This window comes from Spinacia oleracea, chromosome 4, assembly GCF_020520425.1.
Source record: "Spinacia oleracea cultivar Varoflay chromosome 4, BTI_SOV_V1, whole genome shotgun sequence".
Lineage (NCBI taxonomy): Eukaryota > Viridiplantae > Streptophyta > Magnoliopsida > Caryophyllales > Amaranthaceae > Spinacia > Spinacia oleracea.
Genome location: NC_079490.1, coordinates 2,888,292 through 2,902,273, shown reverse-complemented (window position 1 = coordinate 2,902,273; position 13,982 = coordinate 2,888,292). Strand labels below are relative to the sequence as shown.

The 13,982-nt window shown below is 36.8% G+C and overlaps 2 protein-coding genes across 2 annotated transcripts; both read right to left on the bottom strand.

The window, feature by feature from the left end:
* Positions 1-23: 23 nt before the first annotated feature.
* Positions 24-4,208, bottom strand: LOC110783320 (putative pentatricopeptide repeat-containing protein At5g06400, mitochondrial). The gene has a single exon (XM_021987645.2). The coding sequence runs from the start codon at positions 4,021-4,023 to the stop codon at positions 919-921; it is 3,105 nt and encodes a 1,034-aa protein (XP_021843337.2). The 5' UTR covers positions 4,024-4,208; the 3' UTR covers positions 24-918.
* A 620-nt stretch (positions 4,209-4,828) lies between these two features.
* On the bottom strand, positions 4,829-12,006 carry LOC110783322 (protein CLT1, chloroplastic). Its single transcript, XM_021987648.2, has 10 exons — positions 11,326-12,006; positions 8,969-9,114; positions 8,828-8,865; positions 8,243-8,358; positions 7,375-7,474; positions 7,226-7,261; positions 6,729-6,779; positions 6,510-6,633; positions 6,018-6,143; positions 4,829-5,246 (listed from the first exon to the last, which is right to left on the bottom strand). Exons 1-10 carry the CDS (start codon positions 11,733-11,735, stop codon positions 5,083-5,085), a joined length of 1,311 nt encoding a protein of 436 aa, XP_021843340.1. The 5' UTR covers positions 11,736-12,006; the 3' UTR covers positions 4,829-5,082.
* Between the last annotated feature and the right edge of the window lie 1,976 nt (positions 12,007-13,982).

Sequence of the window (13,982 nt, the reverse complement as noted above, 5' to 3'; positions counted from 1 at the left end):
ATTAGACATCATACTGGAGCTCTGTGTTAAATATGATAAGTAAATTAGGAAACATAATCGACCCAACCTATACACTCGATTAGACATTGCACTCGAGCTTTGTACGGCTTATGGCATGCCCTCTCGCACTGATAAAATGTATCACTGAGCAACAATTCACCCGACACTATAGATTCGTGTTTTCCGGTGATTAAATATGCATAACTTCACTCCACAACTTAATACTCAAGTAACCTAATATTCTCTCTGGATCTTTTATAGCACAACACGTTATCGACACGAGCTTGCTCTCACTACCAAACCGAGATTTTGAAATACTCGACACATCCGGTCAAAGGTACCTTGAATGGTGGGTGGATGCAAAAGCTTACCTAAAAGCATAAAGTCTTGAACTTGCTATCACTTGATGGAGGAAATCCTACCCCTCTGGAGCAAGCAAAGGCCCAATTTTACCTCGAATATCATATCCACGATGAGCTCAAATTTGAATATAATTTCATTACATATTCTTGTGATTTTTCTACAAATACTTTCACAACACAAGTGAAAACTTGTATCAGTAAAAGGATACAAATAAAGTTTTATGATACTACAAATATACGCAGAGTACTCTAGAAATTGTGACCCTAAAAAAGTCGACTAAGAATTCGAATTTTAAAACTAGGTCAACACTCAACAATGATCTAGGTCCATCAGAATGTAAGTCAATATGATACCAAAAATTCCAAAAATGAGCAACAGGATACACAATGGAGTAGAAAATATGAATAGCTTGTTGATTAGCATGGAAGTAGATTCCATCCATTTACAGCTAACCGCTAGTTTTGCCGAACAGGGCCTACATTCAATATCCATGTAGTACAATTCCAATTGACAAATATCAACAAAGCTTCATGCCTTCATTTCATCATTTGGTCACTATGATGTTGAGAATTTCCTTTTACTTGCAACAGAATGCTTTAGTTGCATAACTCTTTGAGCTAATTGTTGCTTACCTTCTCTATTCAACCCGAAAAAAACAGTTCGAAAATTAACAGTACTAGGTACAATAGCATCATCCAACATTTCAGATAACAACTGCATCCCAACTTCAGACCTTCCCGTCTCACAAAAACTCGTGAGCATCATCGAGTAAGCCTTGAAATCCGGGAATGGCCCTTTCAGTCTCATCCTCATGAACAATTTCCGAGCATCCTCAAACTTCTGCACGGTTATAAACCCGTGTAATAATGCTGTATATGTAACCACATTAGGGTAACACCCATCTTTCCACATTGTGTTAAACATGTCAAGTGCTTTACACATCTGTTTTTCCCTACAGAAATGAGAGATTAGTGATGTATAAACATGAACAGTAGGAAGAACACCTGATTGTTTCATGGATTCTATTTTAGAAACCGCCTGTTCTAATTGTCCGGTCTGTAACAGACCGTGAATTAGGCTTCCATAGATGTAACGGTCAAGTATAGACCGCTCTTCTTTAACCTCATTTGCTAAAGATAAAGCTTCTTCTACTTTTCCTCTCTTAAAAAGAGCCCTAATAAGTAGGGAATAGCTCAAAGGCTTAGTATAACCAACTTTTTGCAGATATTCCAAACAGTTTTTTGCATCTTCTAATTTACCAGCTTGACAGAAACAATCAAAACAAACTTCAATTAACTCTTTGTCTGGGATTAATCCAGAGCTAATCATCTCAGTAAAAAGGTTGATAGCTTCATCTAACTTTCTACCTTTTCTCCCACAAAAAGACATGATTAAGTACTTGTAAGTACTTACTGTTGGTTTTAAACCAGTAACTTTCATTTCATTGAAGTTTTTCAACGCGATATCAGTCAATCCGACTCGACCATACAGCAATATCATGATTGTCCATGTATCAGGTGTTACTAAACAACCGTTTCTTTGCATTTCAAAAAACAGATTTCTCATGTGTTTGAAATCTTTACCTTTACCAGCTACTTTCATTGCCATGTTGTAAGATTCTGTTGTGTGTCTGTAACCAGGCTGGTTTCGAACCCATGAGAAGAATTGTAGTGCAGCATAACCATAATAACTGCTAATGCGTAGGATCTCAATCACGAGATTTGGTGTATAACGAATTTGGAACTCCTCTAAAGCTTTCTGCATATCATACCAACCATTTGTTGATGATGACAAAATAGCACAGATTTTGTGCAGATCTGACAACAAATAGTCCTCATTTGGTTCAACATTGTTCTTCTCTAGATTATGCACCTCATTCTCTGAAGAATCATTTACAGATTCTTCAACTTCTTCACAGTAATTCCCATAACAATTCAGTATCTTCTTCACCTCTTCCACTTTTTTAGTTTCCCTTTTCCTCTCCAAATAAGATAAAACACAGTTGCCAATTTCCTTCCCAATTTTAGTCTTCTTATCCTGCATTCGGTACAAAACCTTGATTATTTCATCAGTATTTGAACTCCTACAAAGTTCCTTGATGAAAACTAAGTAACATTTTTGTGTGGCTCTAATTCCATCATCTTCCATTCTTTTGAATACTTTCCAAGCAGAAGAAATAGAGTTATGGTGTGCATGACCTGCAATAATTGCTGTGTAAGCCACGGAATCAAGCTTCACCCCTCGATCAAGCATCTCATCATAAAGAGCACAACCCTTCTCATACTCATTCAAGATAAAGAAATGCTGCATCAACACTGTGTATGTTGAAGTTAAGGGTGTAATACCAGCTTCCTTTATCTCATTGAACAAATCCAAAGCCCTAGAAAAATCGTTTTTTCTCAAGTATCCGTTTATCAAAGCTCCATAAACCACCTCATTAACAACATTTCTTTTCTTCATAATTTCAACAATCTCCAAAGCATCTTCCATCCTACGCGCCTTACAAAGTCCCCTCACCAGGATTTCAAAGTACTCAGAGTTTAAAGTCATGTTCTTAGTCTTAAGATCACGAATCAACTCCAAAGCTTCTGTAATTCGTTCTGACATACAAAAGCTCTTTAAAACACAGGAATAAACATCATGTTCAGGATTTTGAGAGATACTAATCATGTCATTTGCAATTAGGTAAACTCCATCAATATCTCCATAACCAGCAAGACTATTGAGTAGCATTGTGTACAGTCTAATATCAGGGTTGAAACCCTTTTGAACCATTTCTTTGTAAAACTCCAATGCAACTTCTCCTTTCCTAGATTGACAGAGTACACGAATTAAGCATACGTAAGCTTCTTCATCGGGTTCAAAACCTAATCTTTTCATCTTTTCGAAGATCATCAAAGCTTTACCAACCAACTTTGCATTTCCATAATGCATGAGTTGAATGGTCCAAGTTTTAATGTCTTTCTCACAACTAAAATTCTCCATTTCCTCCACCAACCTCTCAACCAATTCAAACTCTTTCGTTTCCCCTGCCAAATACAACATGGTGTTGTAACTTTCAGTGGTAAGACAACTCCCATTCTTCAACTTTACCCAACTGAAAAACCTGTTAGCTAAATGTGGCACTTTAAAGCACCTCTTTAACACCTTTACAACAATGTCAGGACTAATTTCACAGCTCGAATCCTCCAACCGTTGCTCCATTGAAAACCCTGCATTGCTCTGCCTTACAATCTCTGTTATCTTCTGTACAACAGCACTGTTATCATTATTTCCAGTCAAGTCTCCCACTTTATCATCTCTCCTAACAAAAACCTCTTCACTTTTTTCACCCTCAATTTTCTCCTGAGCATTTTCACAAACACCTAGTGTGCAACCCCCAACTCCAGCAAAATCTACAGCCTTTTCATCAGGGATTGAAACCCCAGATGGGATTTTACTAAGAGCAAGATTTCCAGCCCCCAGAATCTCAGTGATCTCCCTGAAAAGAGAACCATTATCATCTTTTTTCGAAATTGTCTGTTTCTTAAGACGAGGTTTCTGGGTATTTTGAGGTTTTGATTGGGGTTTTCTCCTTGAAATTGTTGAAAAACTGAGCTGAATTTGAGAGTTTCTGAAGGTCCCCAATTTGTTGAATTGAAATACGCGGGAAATTGACATCTCTTGCGCAAAAAAACAGAGTGTGAAGGTTTGTTAAGGATTGGTACTGTCCATAACTCTTACGGTAACATGGCAACAAAATAAAAGGGGCTCAACACATGAAAATTTGAATTTCGATCACATATAGAGCTGGGCATGGGCCGGACTAGCACGTGGTTTGTCCGAGCCCAACACGTTTGATCCTGCATGACACAAGCCCGTTGTATACCCGACGCATCACGTGAGGCACGATGATGGGTCATTGGTCATTCATGGGTGCATGGACAACATTTTAAAATTTTGGCACGAGCACAACACGACCCCACTCGCACATCGGTACACTGATTTTTTTAAGCAATTAACGAAAAAATCTTAAAATTAGTAAGGCAACCCATTTGCATGACATGATACGTCGCAGACTCGCAGGCATATGGGACAGGTCGTGCATTGGCCTCAATCTAGACAAGGCCCGTTAAGGCACGAGGCACGTAGAATCGGACCGACAGATGGACCTACACAGCCTGACGCGTGTCCACCTCTAATCACATCGTTTTTTCCTCTAAAATTGTCGTCACGTTATTTGAATCTTCCCTATTATAGAATACTAAAATACTCATAATTCAAATAAATTTCATGTAACACACGCGAACATAAATTTTACGCAGTACCTAAAAACCTGGTTCAAATTTCAACTTCATAGTGTATCAACTATCAAGTATTGTGAGTTTGTGACAACCATTTAGTTCAAATTTTAACTAATCAATTTTGACAAAGTACTTGCAAAGACCCTGTATAGATCATTGGATGCAAAGTAACAATCCCTTCATTAAGAAAGAAAACTAGCACTTGAAATTAACATCAACCAAAAATCAACATTTACTTGATGCAAAGTGACTAAATCCCTTCGTAAACTGTCAGTTTATCACTGGATTTGCCGACTTTGCCCTTCCGGAAAATGTCACTGTAATTGCAGCAGCATACTTATTCAAAAATAATCAGTAACCCCCCTAATCACTAAACCAACAACAAATTGCTACAATTATAACATATTATTCGACAATTTTACACGCTAAACCTAAATCACGAAGTGGTGGTTGCACTGGCGGGCACCATCGCGGGCCTCCATGAGTAGAAAAACAAGCCCAAAACAAGTACGACAGCACCTGCTACAAAGCCCGGTGGAAGAGCAGTACCGGCACCAAGATATGGCAGCGGCAAGGTGAATACAAACACGGATAAGGGCACTGCAAAAACAGATTATCAGCATGTCAATGTCAAAATCTTGTAGAAAAAATATTGAAATAAACAAAACATAATTCCACACGAAATCTTACTCTAAATGAAATAATAATAATTCCACTCCGGGATGGCAACCGGGCGGGGCGGGGCGGGGTGGCGTGGGTGCGGATACCCCCTCCCCCATACCCATACCCATACCCAAACCTACCTAAGTTTTTCATTTCCACCACCTATCACTACCCATCGCGGGTACAAAATCAATATCCATACCCGCCCAAGTGGGTATAAACCTAAATCCACATCCACTCCAACACCCAAGTGGATATTCATTACCCGCATATTACCCGCTTATACCCACCTACTACCCACGTATACTCTCCTATATCAGCACGAAAGTATTTTTGTGTTTACAAAGTTATAAAATAGTTATGGGTATAAAGTAAGGAACGGACGGACATGTGGATATGGAGCAGGTAAGCGGATATGGGGCGGGTTTGAATTCATATCCACCACCTAGGCACTAAACATGGCGGGTATGACTCTAAATATCCATACCCGCCAAAATCATACCCATATACGCTCTAACTGGGGTGGGTACGGTGCGGAATCCGCAAAACTATACCCACTTGCCACCCCTTTTAAGGGATTGAGTTGTTTAGTCATAAAAGGCTACCATGGTTTGTCAAAGTAAGTCTGTTCTTGCTGCTATGCTGTGTTTTCTTTTCATCTAAAGCTCGAACTAATTAAAAAGGTAATCTCTAATCAGTAATGTATACCTGAAACTGTAGACGCAAGGCAAGATACCACCGCTGAGGAAATCTTAAGAAGATGCAACAACGATATATTGTAACACATGTTCACGATAATAAAGAGAACAGGCAATAAGGGAGCACCGTTGCATCCTGCAGAAACCCAAAAAAGAGTATAGTGATATAATGTTAGATGATTCGGAAAACACTCCGCAACAAGACAGGACTAGTAAGAGCAAGGGAAGTAGAATACTTCCCCCGTTCTTATTTACATGACACAATTGATTTTGGGACACATATTAAGGAGATGTAAAAGAGAAAGATAAAGGACAAAATTACCCCTTAACAACAACAACCAACCATCACTTTCATCTCTTTAAAAGTGAGGGAAAAGCTGACAATTCACCATATAAAACTTTCCCATAATAGAATTGTGTCTAACTAAAAAGAAATTTCCCTAAAAGGAAATCGTGTCATGTAAATAAGAACGGAGGAAGTATATTGTAATATTAGTTGTACCAGTCGAGAGAGTATTGATATTGAGAAAGCATGCTGCTCCGTCTCTAAGGTAAGATGGGAGTTGGATAAATGGTACGCCCCACAACTTTGACAGGAAAGGCAGAAGAAGGCATATAAAGAGTGCCTGCATAAAGTGAGGAAAAAAGTTTCAGGATTGGAAATTACGGCATAAGGTTTTAGAAGACGTTGTTTTGATGTAACGGAGTATCAGATACTTACTTGATAGGCAGACCCAAACGAATTTACAACAAATAGATCAACTGAACCTCCCTGTAACAAGGACCAAAACTCTCTTTTTAGAATGTATCACAAGGTACCAGATAGAATAAGTGCATAACATATGGATAAGGAAATAAAATACAGTATTCAATTTTTAATGTTACTTGGACGCTTCGTTTTACATCAAATACCCGTGTCAGATTTTCGACACTCGGACATGAGTATGCATACTAGACACTTCATTTTGGGCCAAAAATCATGAACTTTTTTCGCAGAATAGCCGAGTCAGACACTTGGACATGTACCCGTGTCCGACATGGGTACCTGTCTGAGTAACATAGTTGGCCACAATGCCTAGAGTTGTTTAAATATGGCAATAAATTGGGTTACTCTCCCGTTCTTTAAATTTTCCGACTTTTACAATACAACCATGAAGCAATCAGAAACTCAGAATCTTACAGTGAGGAAAGAACATATAAATGGTACAAAATATATACCTTTAATCGCTCAGCAGCATCCAAGAAAATTACTTCCTACAAAATAATGCAATATGTCCATCAGATGGCGCAAGACTACAAGATCATAGATCCAAGCATCCAACAAAAACAGAAAACAGCTTAAGTTTAGCATACCCATTTGTAATTACCTTCAAAATTGTATCTGCTGCTTGTAAAAAGAACGAAAAAATCATCAACATACTCCAGAATAGACCGGTGTTATTCAAGGAGGGACCCGCACCAGACCCACTGCAAATTCCACATTCAATATCTAGTTACGATGAAAATTAATATTAGCCTGAACCCACCAAATGGCATCAGCTGCATTCTATCTCTACTAAAAGAATAGTGTAAGGGGATTCCATTATAGCGCCATACTGGTTGTTGTTCGTCTTAGTCTATCTTCTTCTATATTTTGAAAAATGTGAAACAAGGATTCAAATGAATAATCAATAATCGAAATGGAAATGGAAATGGAAATGGAATTTTCAAATGGAGCTATTTCGTGGCATCAGAATGCTGAGTAATTATTCATCAGAACTAGTACAATCAAAAGCAGACACTCTTGGGAAAAGTTATTCGGTTTTACATAGTTGAACTTAAGATGCACAATACATATAACCCAACTTGGGTGAACACCAAGATTCTCCCCCCTTCTCTTATCTTACTTCCATGTCTCAAATTTTCCATTTCTCAAAACTGAATCGGCATTTTAATGCCAGCTCTACAGAACTGCGTAAAAGGAGACAGTTCTAAAATTATACTACTGGTAGGTCGGAAATATACAGGAAAATTATGTTGAAGTTTAAACCAGAGTGGTGAACCTCAGAATCTCTACTTTCAGGCAACAGTTTTCCGAAAACTATCAATTAAACTATCAATTAAAGCTGCTTGATTCTTAATACAACATGTGTTTGGCATCAGAATTCTACACTAAAACTTCCAAAATGACAACATTTACAGTTCAAAAGAAAAAATCAGAACAATAATGTAGAATTCAGAAGGAACACGGCTCACCTAGTTACAGTTATTATAACGCCCATAGAGACCAATAAGCAACCCACTATCTGATTGACATTATATCTCCTTCCAAGAAAAATAACAGACAGGAGAAGTTGCCATACAAGAAATGTCTGCAGATAAGATGAAGGCCAAGTTAGTTGTTGTTTCACCACTGCAAAGTAGATTGATCAACCATGACTGCTGATCTATGTCAAAAGCATGCTAAAAATGGCCGTGGGCCGGCACAAAAAAAAGCACGGCCCGGCACGAGCACGGAGTCATGGGCCGTGGGCCGCATTTTATAGGAAAAAGTACGGCAAGGCATGACAGCCCGGTCCAGCCCGGCCCGACACGACAGCCCGTGGACATGGGCCCTGTTTTACACTTTTTGGACCGGCCTGGCACGATGCAGAGTGGGTTTTGTATGGGCCCGGCCCGGCACGAGGCCATCTTTAATTTAGTCATGAAATACACAATATGATGACTTCCTTATAGTTGAATCTGAAAATTCAGATCTGCACTAATGCATCTTGATCTGCTCATTCCCTTATGGTTAAAAATTAGAAACAAAAGATCTTTTCAACTTTTTAAAGGGTTTACCTGAGACAAAATTGGAATTGATGCACCAGAAAGCATTGCTGTTACAAACCACATAAAAGTGAAAGTTGTCAGTATTAAACCTGAACATTCAAGTTCTAATGCAACTGCTATGATTCAAATAGAGTAACACATTAACCTTACTTGCCGCTGCCATTCCAGATGCGGCTGCTAGAGCCTCGAAAAGCCCAACAGCGAGAAAAGGGGCTTGAGGCAACGATAGCATCTCATTTGTGACAAAGCCCGCACGATGCCGAAGATACAAGATTGAGAAATATACGATTACGTATCTGCACGAAGGAAGACAGCCAGAAATAAATACTATGTTGTATAACTTTAGAAAGCAACAGCTTAAGATCTTCATAGATACTACTCCGTGCAAACTTAGGTCCTGTACGTCATCAACAACAAAGTTTCACGTCTGATAAACTTAGAAAAGGATAAACGTATAACAAGTTCAGCTAGTTTAGATCACGTCTCAACTAAGTTCAGAATCATGTAAAATCAAATACGTTCAAATAAGTTCAGATAAGCTGAAAAGAACATCATGCATCATATAATATTGGTTACCAAAATACCAAATCTAGGAAACTGGAGCCAGGGTAATTGGCACGGGTTCTAATTGATTTAGCAGTCCTTAAAGCTCCCACGGAAAATTACCTGCCACTTTCAAGTTTCAACCCTTTACTGTGGTAGTTATCTACTGTAAACAAATTCCCGGGAATCAAAAAAAGAGTTCAGACTAATAGTAAATAACTAAATACACAACCTTTTGTATTTAACCTTGCACACACTTCTTACAGAGTCTTCAAACTAAAGAGATGATAAAAATGTACATCTTGCAACTTCCATTCTCACTTTATTCCCATTTTGACAAAAAAAAAAAAAACTTATTTTGGCAAGTTGTTGAGAGTTCAAATAGTCCTATTTGGACCACACTCAAATTCATTTTGAGCCGCTCACTCGAGCACTTATTTCCACCATTTGTTAATTACCAAAAAAGATTTCAACTAACACACAAATAAAACACAACATTTGTAGCAAACAGCCGCCTCCACAATCAAATCGTCCCCCAAAAAAAAAAGGTTCACTTCTTATCAAAGGCCTTGTATGTCATTATAACAACACTTCAACTTTAACTTCTTTTCAAAAAAAAGCCTACCTTTTCCACTATCAAAAACAATTCCCACTATTGCTTTTGGGGTAAAAGCGATCTTAACTGGTCAAAAAGAATCAACAATGCCCCTACACTCTTTCCCCAGTCCCCCACACACATATGGAGTACAATGTACATGCTAACAGCATTTTCGAATCTGTTGTGTATAAGCGTCTAAATGCATTCTCCAAAGGTTACGTGGGAATTCATGACAAGATCACACGTCGTTTATTGTGATTAAATGTTTTGCTTTTGAAAATCTTTTGAGTTAACAGAATTGTGGTTGATTAAACCCACTAAATACCCCACTAAGCCATCCTCAAACCATCTTTTCAACATAGTTTATTCTCACTATTTTTCTATGATGACATCGATTCCTTCGACCCCAACACGAATCTAAGATTAGCATGATCTCGTGCAAGAAGATAGAGAGAAGATTAGCATGATCCCCGCGCAAGACAAATCGAGAACGGACCACTTAATTAGCATGATCTCGCGCAACACAAATCTAAGATTAGCATGATCTCGCACAACACAAATATAAGATTAGCATGATCTTGTGCAAGAAGATACAGAGAAGATTAGCATGATCCCCGCGCCATACAAATTGAGAATGGAACAAAAGTATACTCAACTAATAAATCTACACTTCTCACTTCTCAGCATATAATTTGATCAACACAGGAACAAATCAGGTTATTAGGGTATCTAAAAATAACTTCATCTGGTGCATGCATCCTATATTATTGGTAATCTAAAAAATGCTAAAAATAGACATCAAAGTAGTATCAAAGATTGATATAATACCGATTAACACGTGATTTTGTCATGCATTTCTAGATTCACAACATTAAACTAATTAAGACAGCAACACCCAAAATTATCAAACAAACAAAGATTGACCAAGATTGACCCATGACAAAGATTGATTTATACCGATTTGACACGTGATTTTGTCGTGCATTTCTAAATTAACACATATAAACTGATTAAGACAACAATACCCAAAACTATCCAACAAACAAAGGTTGACTATACCGATTGACCACGTGGTTTTGTCATGCGTTTCTAAATTAACAAGAGATCAACTAATAAACACAGCATTGCCCAAAACTATCAAACAAACAAAGATTTATTATACCGATTGACAAGTGATTTTATCATGCATTTCTAATTAACTCGGATAAACTAACTAATACAGAAATGCCCAAAATTATCAAACAAACAAAGATTGACTATACAGATTGACACGTGATTTTGTCGTGCATTTCTAAATTACCACGAATAAACTAATTAATAATTTGACAATGAATTAATAATTAATTAAAAAATTAAAAAGAATTACCCAAAAGTGGCGAGTTGAGCGAGAAAAAAGGGGTAATGTTTCAAAGGAACCAAAGCCAACTTATACAAAACTCGATTCCCTACACCCAGTACTACAGTAGCACCTGCTGCAACCATCACCTCCACCGTCCGATCTCTCTCCACCTTTTCATCAACTTCTCCAACCCCAACACTACTACACTTATACGACGTCGTTCTCCTCTTCCCCTTCCACTCCTCCTCTCCACCGTCCGATCTAACCTCAATCCAACGGTTGATTTTGTTAAACCTCTGACACTGGTTGACAAAAGAAGTCGGCGAATTTCTTGAGAATCGGACGGTTACTGGTGGTAGGGATTTTATGTTCAGACGCCGTATTTCCGGTAATGTAATTCCGGCGCCGGCGGAAATTCGCCGGGAAATCGCCGACATGGTTCTTTAAATCTTGGGTTCTTTTGGCAAATTGATGGGAAATGAATTGGGTATTTGATAAATTGATGGAAAAATGAATTGGGTATTTGATTATGGAGAGAGAAATGGGAAGAAAGTAGTAGAAATTTTGAATGGAGATGAAGAAAACAGATCGAAATCACTTGTATAGAAAAAGTGTTGTTTATTTTATTGGTAAAGAAACAAATGAAGAAGAGAAGAATGATTTGAGATATTTGGCGGCTTGTTATACATTTTGACATTGACACGACCGAGGGAAAATATTTTGCGGCAAATAGAAGCTCACATTTTTCTTTTTTTTTTATTCCCTTATAAAATTGACAACTTACACTTATAAAAAAAAAAAAAAAAAAACATTTATCTTTTTTGTCGTATTGAGGCTCCGTTCTATTGGACTTATTTGACTGAATTTATATTATCTGAACTTAACTGGACTTATCTGAAGTTAATTGAACTTATTTTATCTGAAAAAATAACTTATTTTATCTGAAGTAAACTTATTTGTGTGTAAAAAATTCTGAAAAAAACTTATTTTTGTTGAACTTATATTATCTGAACTTATCTGAACTTAACAGAACTTGTCTGAACTTAACTGGACTTATTTTATCTGAAATAAATCAAAATAAGTTGAACAAAACAGAGCCTAAATATTATTATTTTTCTAGATTTTCCACTGTATTATAATTAGAGTCTTTGGAAATAGTAGAGTTCATGATACGGTTAGTGATTATTTGACAACTAAATTAGGTCTCGTGCACACACGGATATTATAAAATTATTATTTGATCATTTTCTTTTATAAATATTGAACATTTCTCTCCGTGAAGTTTTTACGTACTCATTAATTAATAATTTTGAACATACTAATTTAATCATATAATAGGCAATTCTTGTCATACTGCATACGTATTTCATCTTTTATATGCTATATATATAATTTGCTAATTTAACCATAATATTGAGTAAATATATTTACCATGAACAATATAACGATTTGACTAAAATATCCAAAATATATATAAAAGGAAAAAGAAAGTAATTTTTTTTTAGATAGGAAAAGTGTTTTAGTACAAGTAATAGATTTATTCAGATCAATCTATTAATTATAATTCTTGTAAAATATTCTCGTTTCTATCATGACATATTACATTTATAAATATGTGAAGGTGGAATTGATTATTGTCATATACTCCGTATTTGGATGGTCAATATTTTTTTGCCAAATTATTTTTATTAGGTAAATGAAGAAGTCAAGATTACAATTGATTTAACTCAAATCTCCAGGTTAATTCTAGGTTAATTTTATTTCATTCCTTTTGTTTGCCTATGTTATTGTTGGTAACTTCCATAACCATTCTATTAGTTTCATTTTAAGAAATTTAAGAAAAAAAGAGAAAAAAAGGAAAAAGATTTTTGCGGGAAAATATTGCACTGGGAAATGACACGTGTCATTCCTATTGTTTGTTTTAGTATAATGTAATAGATATAGACTACCAACAAAAGCATTTATCTTTTTGTCGTACTAAATATTTTTTTCTAAATCCACCATTGTATTATAATTAGAGTCTTTGAAAATAGTAGAGTTAGTGATACGGGTTAATGATAGGGATGGTATTTCGGGTTGTGGCGTTGTAGCAAAACATCAGAAATCGGGTCGAATTCATATCATTTAGGCTAGGTTAAGGCTTGGTTCATGTTTCTCTCAATAACTTTGGGTAAGGTTTAAGTTAGATTACCAGGTTGGATCAGGGATTGTCAGCTCTATTAGTGACATGTGGCCATACATAACGAGGTGAATGTGCGTTTCTAAGAGAGTTAGGTTAGAGGTGATGGGAGTTAGAATTTGGATAAACGTGATTGTCATGACTCTAATCGCAAAGACCGAGAGTCGTAGGAGTCATGGTTGTTGGAAATTCTTGTTGAGAAAACAAAAGAAAAAGAGTGAAAAGTGTAAAGTGTAAAGTGAGAAGTGTCCACATTGGTAGGATATCAAACAACTCAATTATTTGAATATTGGGGTATGAGTATAATTCTTGTTTAAGAAGTAGTAGTTACTTGGTGGACACACTCACACGCACGTGCAGGCTGACCGGTTTGGATTCGGACCTTGAGATACTCGGGTGGGTTGTGGGCCTACCTATTCCTTTTGTGAACCCAATCGTTTTGGCTAAGTTATTGTTACAGGAATCTATTGATTTTTTAACTATTTGATTAACTAAGGCCTTTAAT

Coding starts and splice junctions, on each gene's coding strand:
- LOC110783322 (XM_021987648.2), bottom strand. CDS start 11,735: ATGTCGGCGATTTCCCGGCGAATTTCCGCCGGCGCCGGAATTACATTA. Junction 9,115..11,325: donor GCTCAACTCGCCACTTTTGG/GTAATTCTTTTT, acceptor TCCTTCGTGCAG/ATACGTAATCGTATATTTCT. Junction 7,475..8,242: donor GTTATAATAACTGTAACTAG/GTGAGCCGTGTT, acceptor TGGAATTTGCAG/TGGGTCTGGTGCGGGTCCCT.
- LOC110783320 (XM_021987645.2), bottom strand. CDS start 4,023: ATGTCAATTTCCCGCGTATTTCAATTCAACAAATTGGGGACCTTCAGA.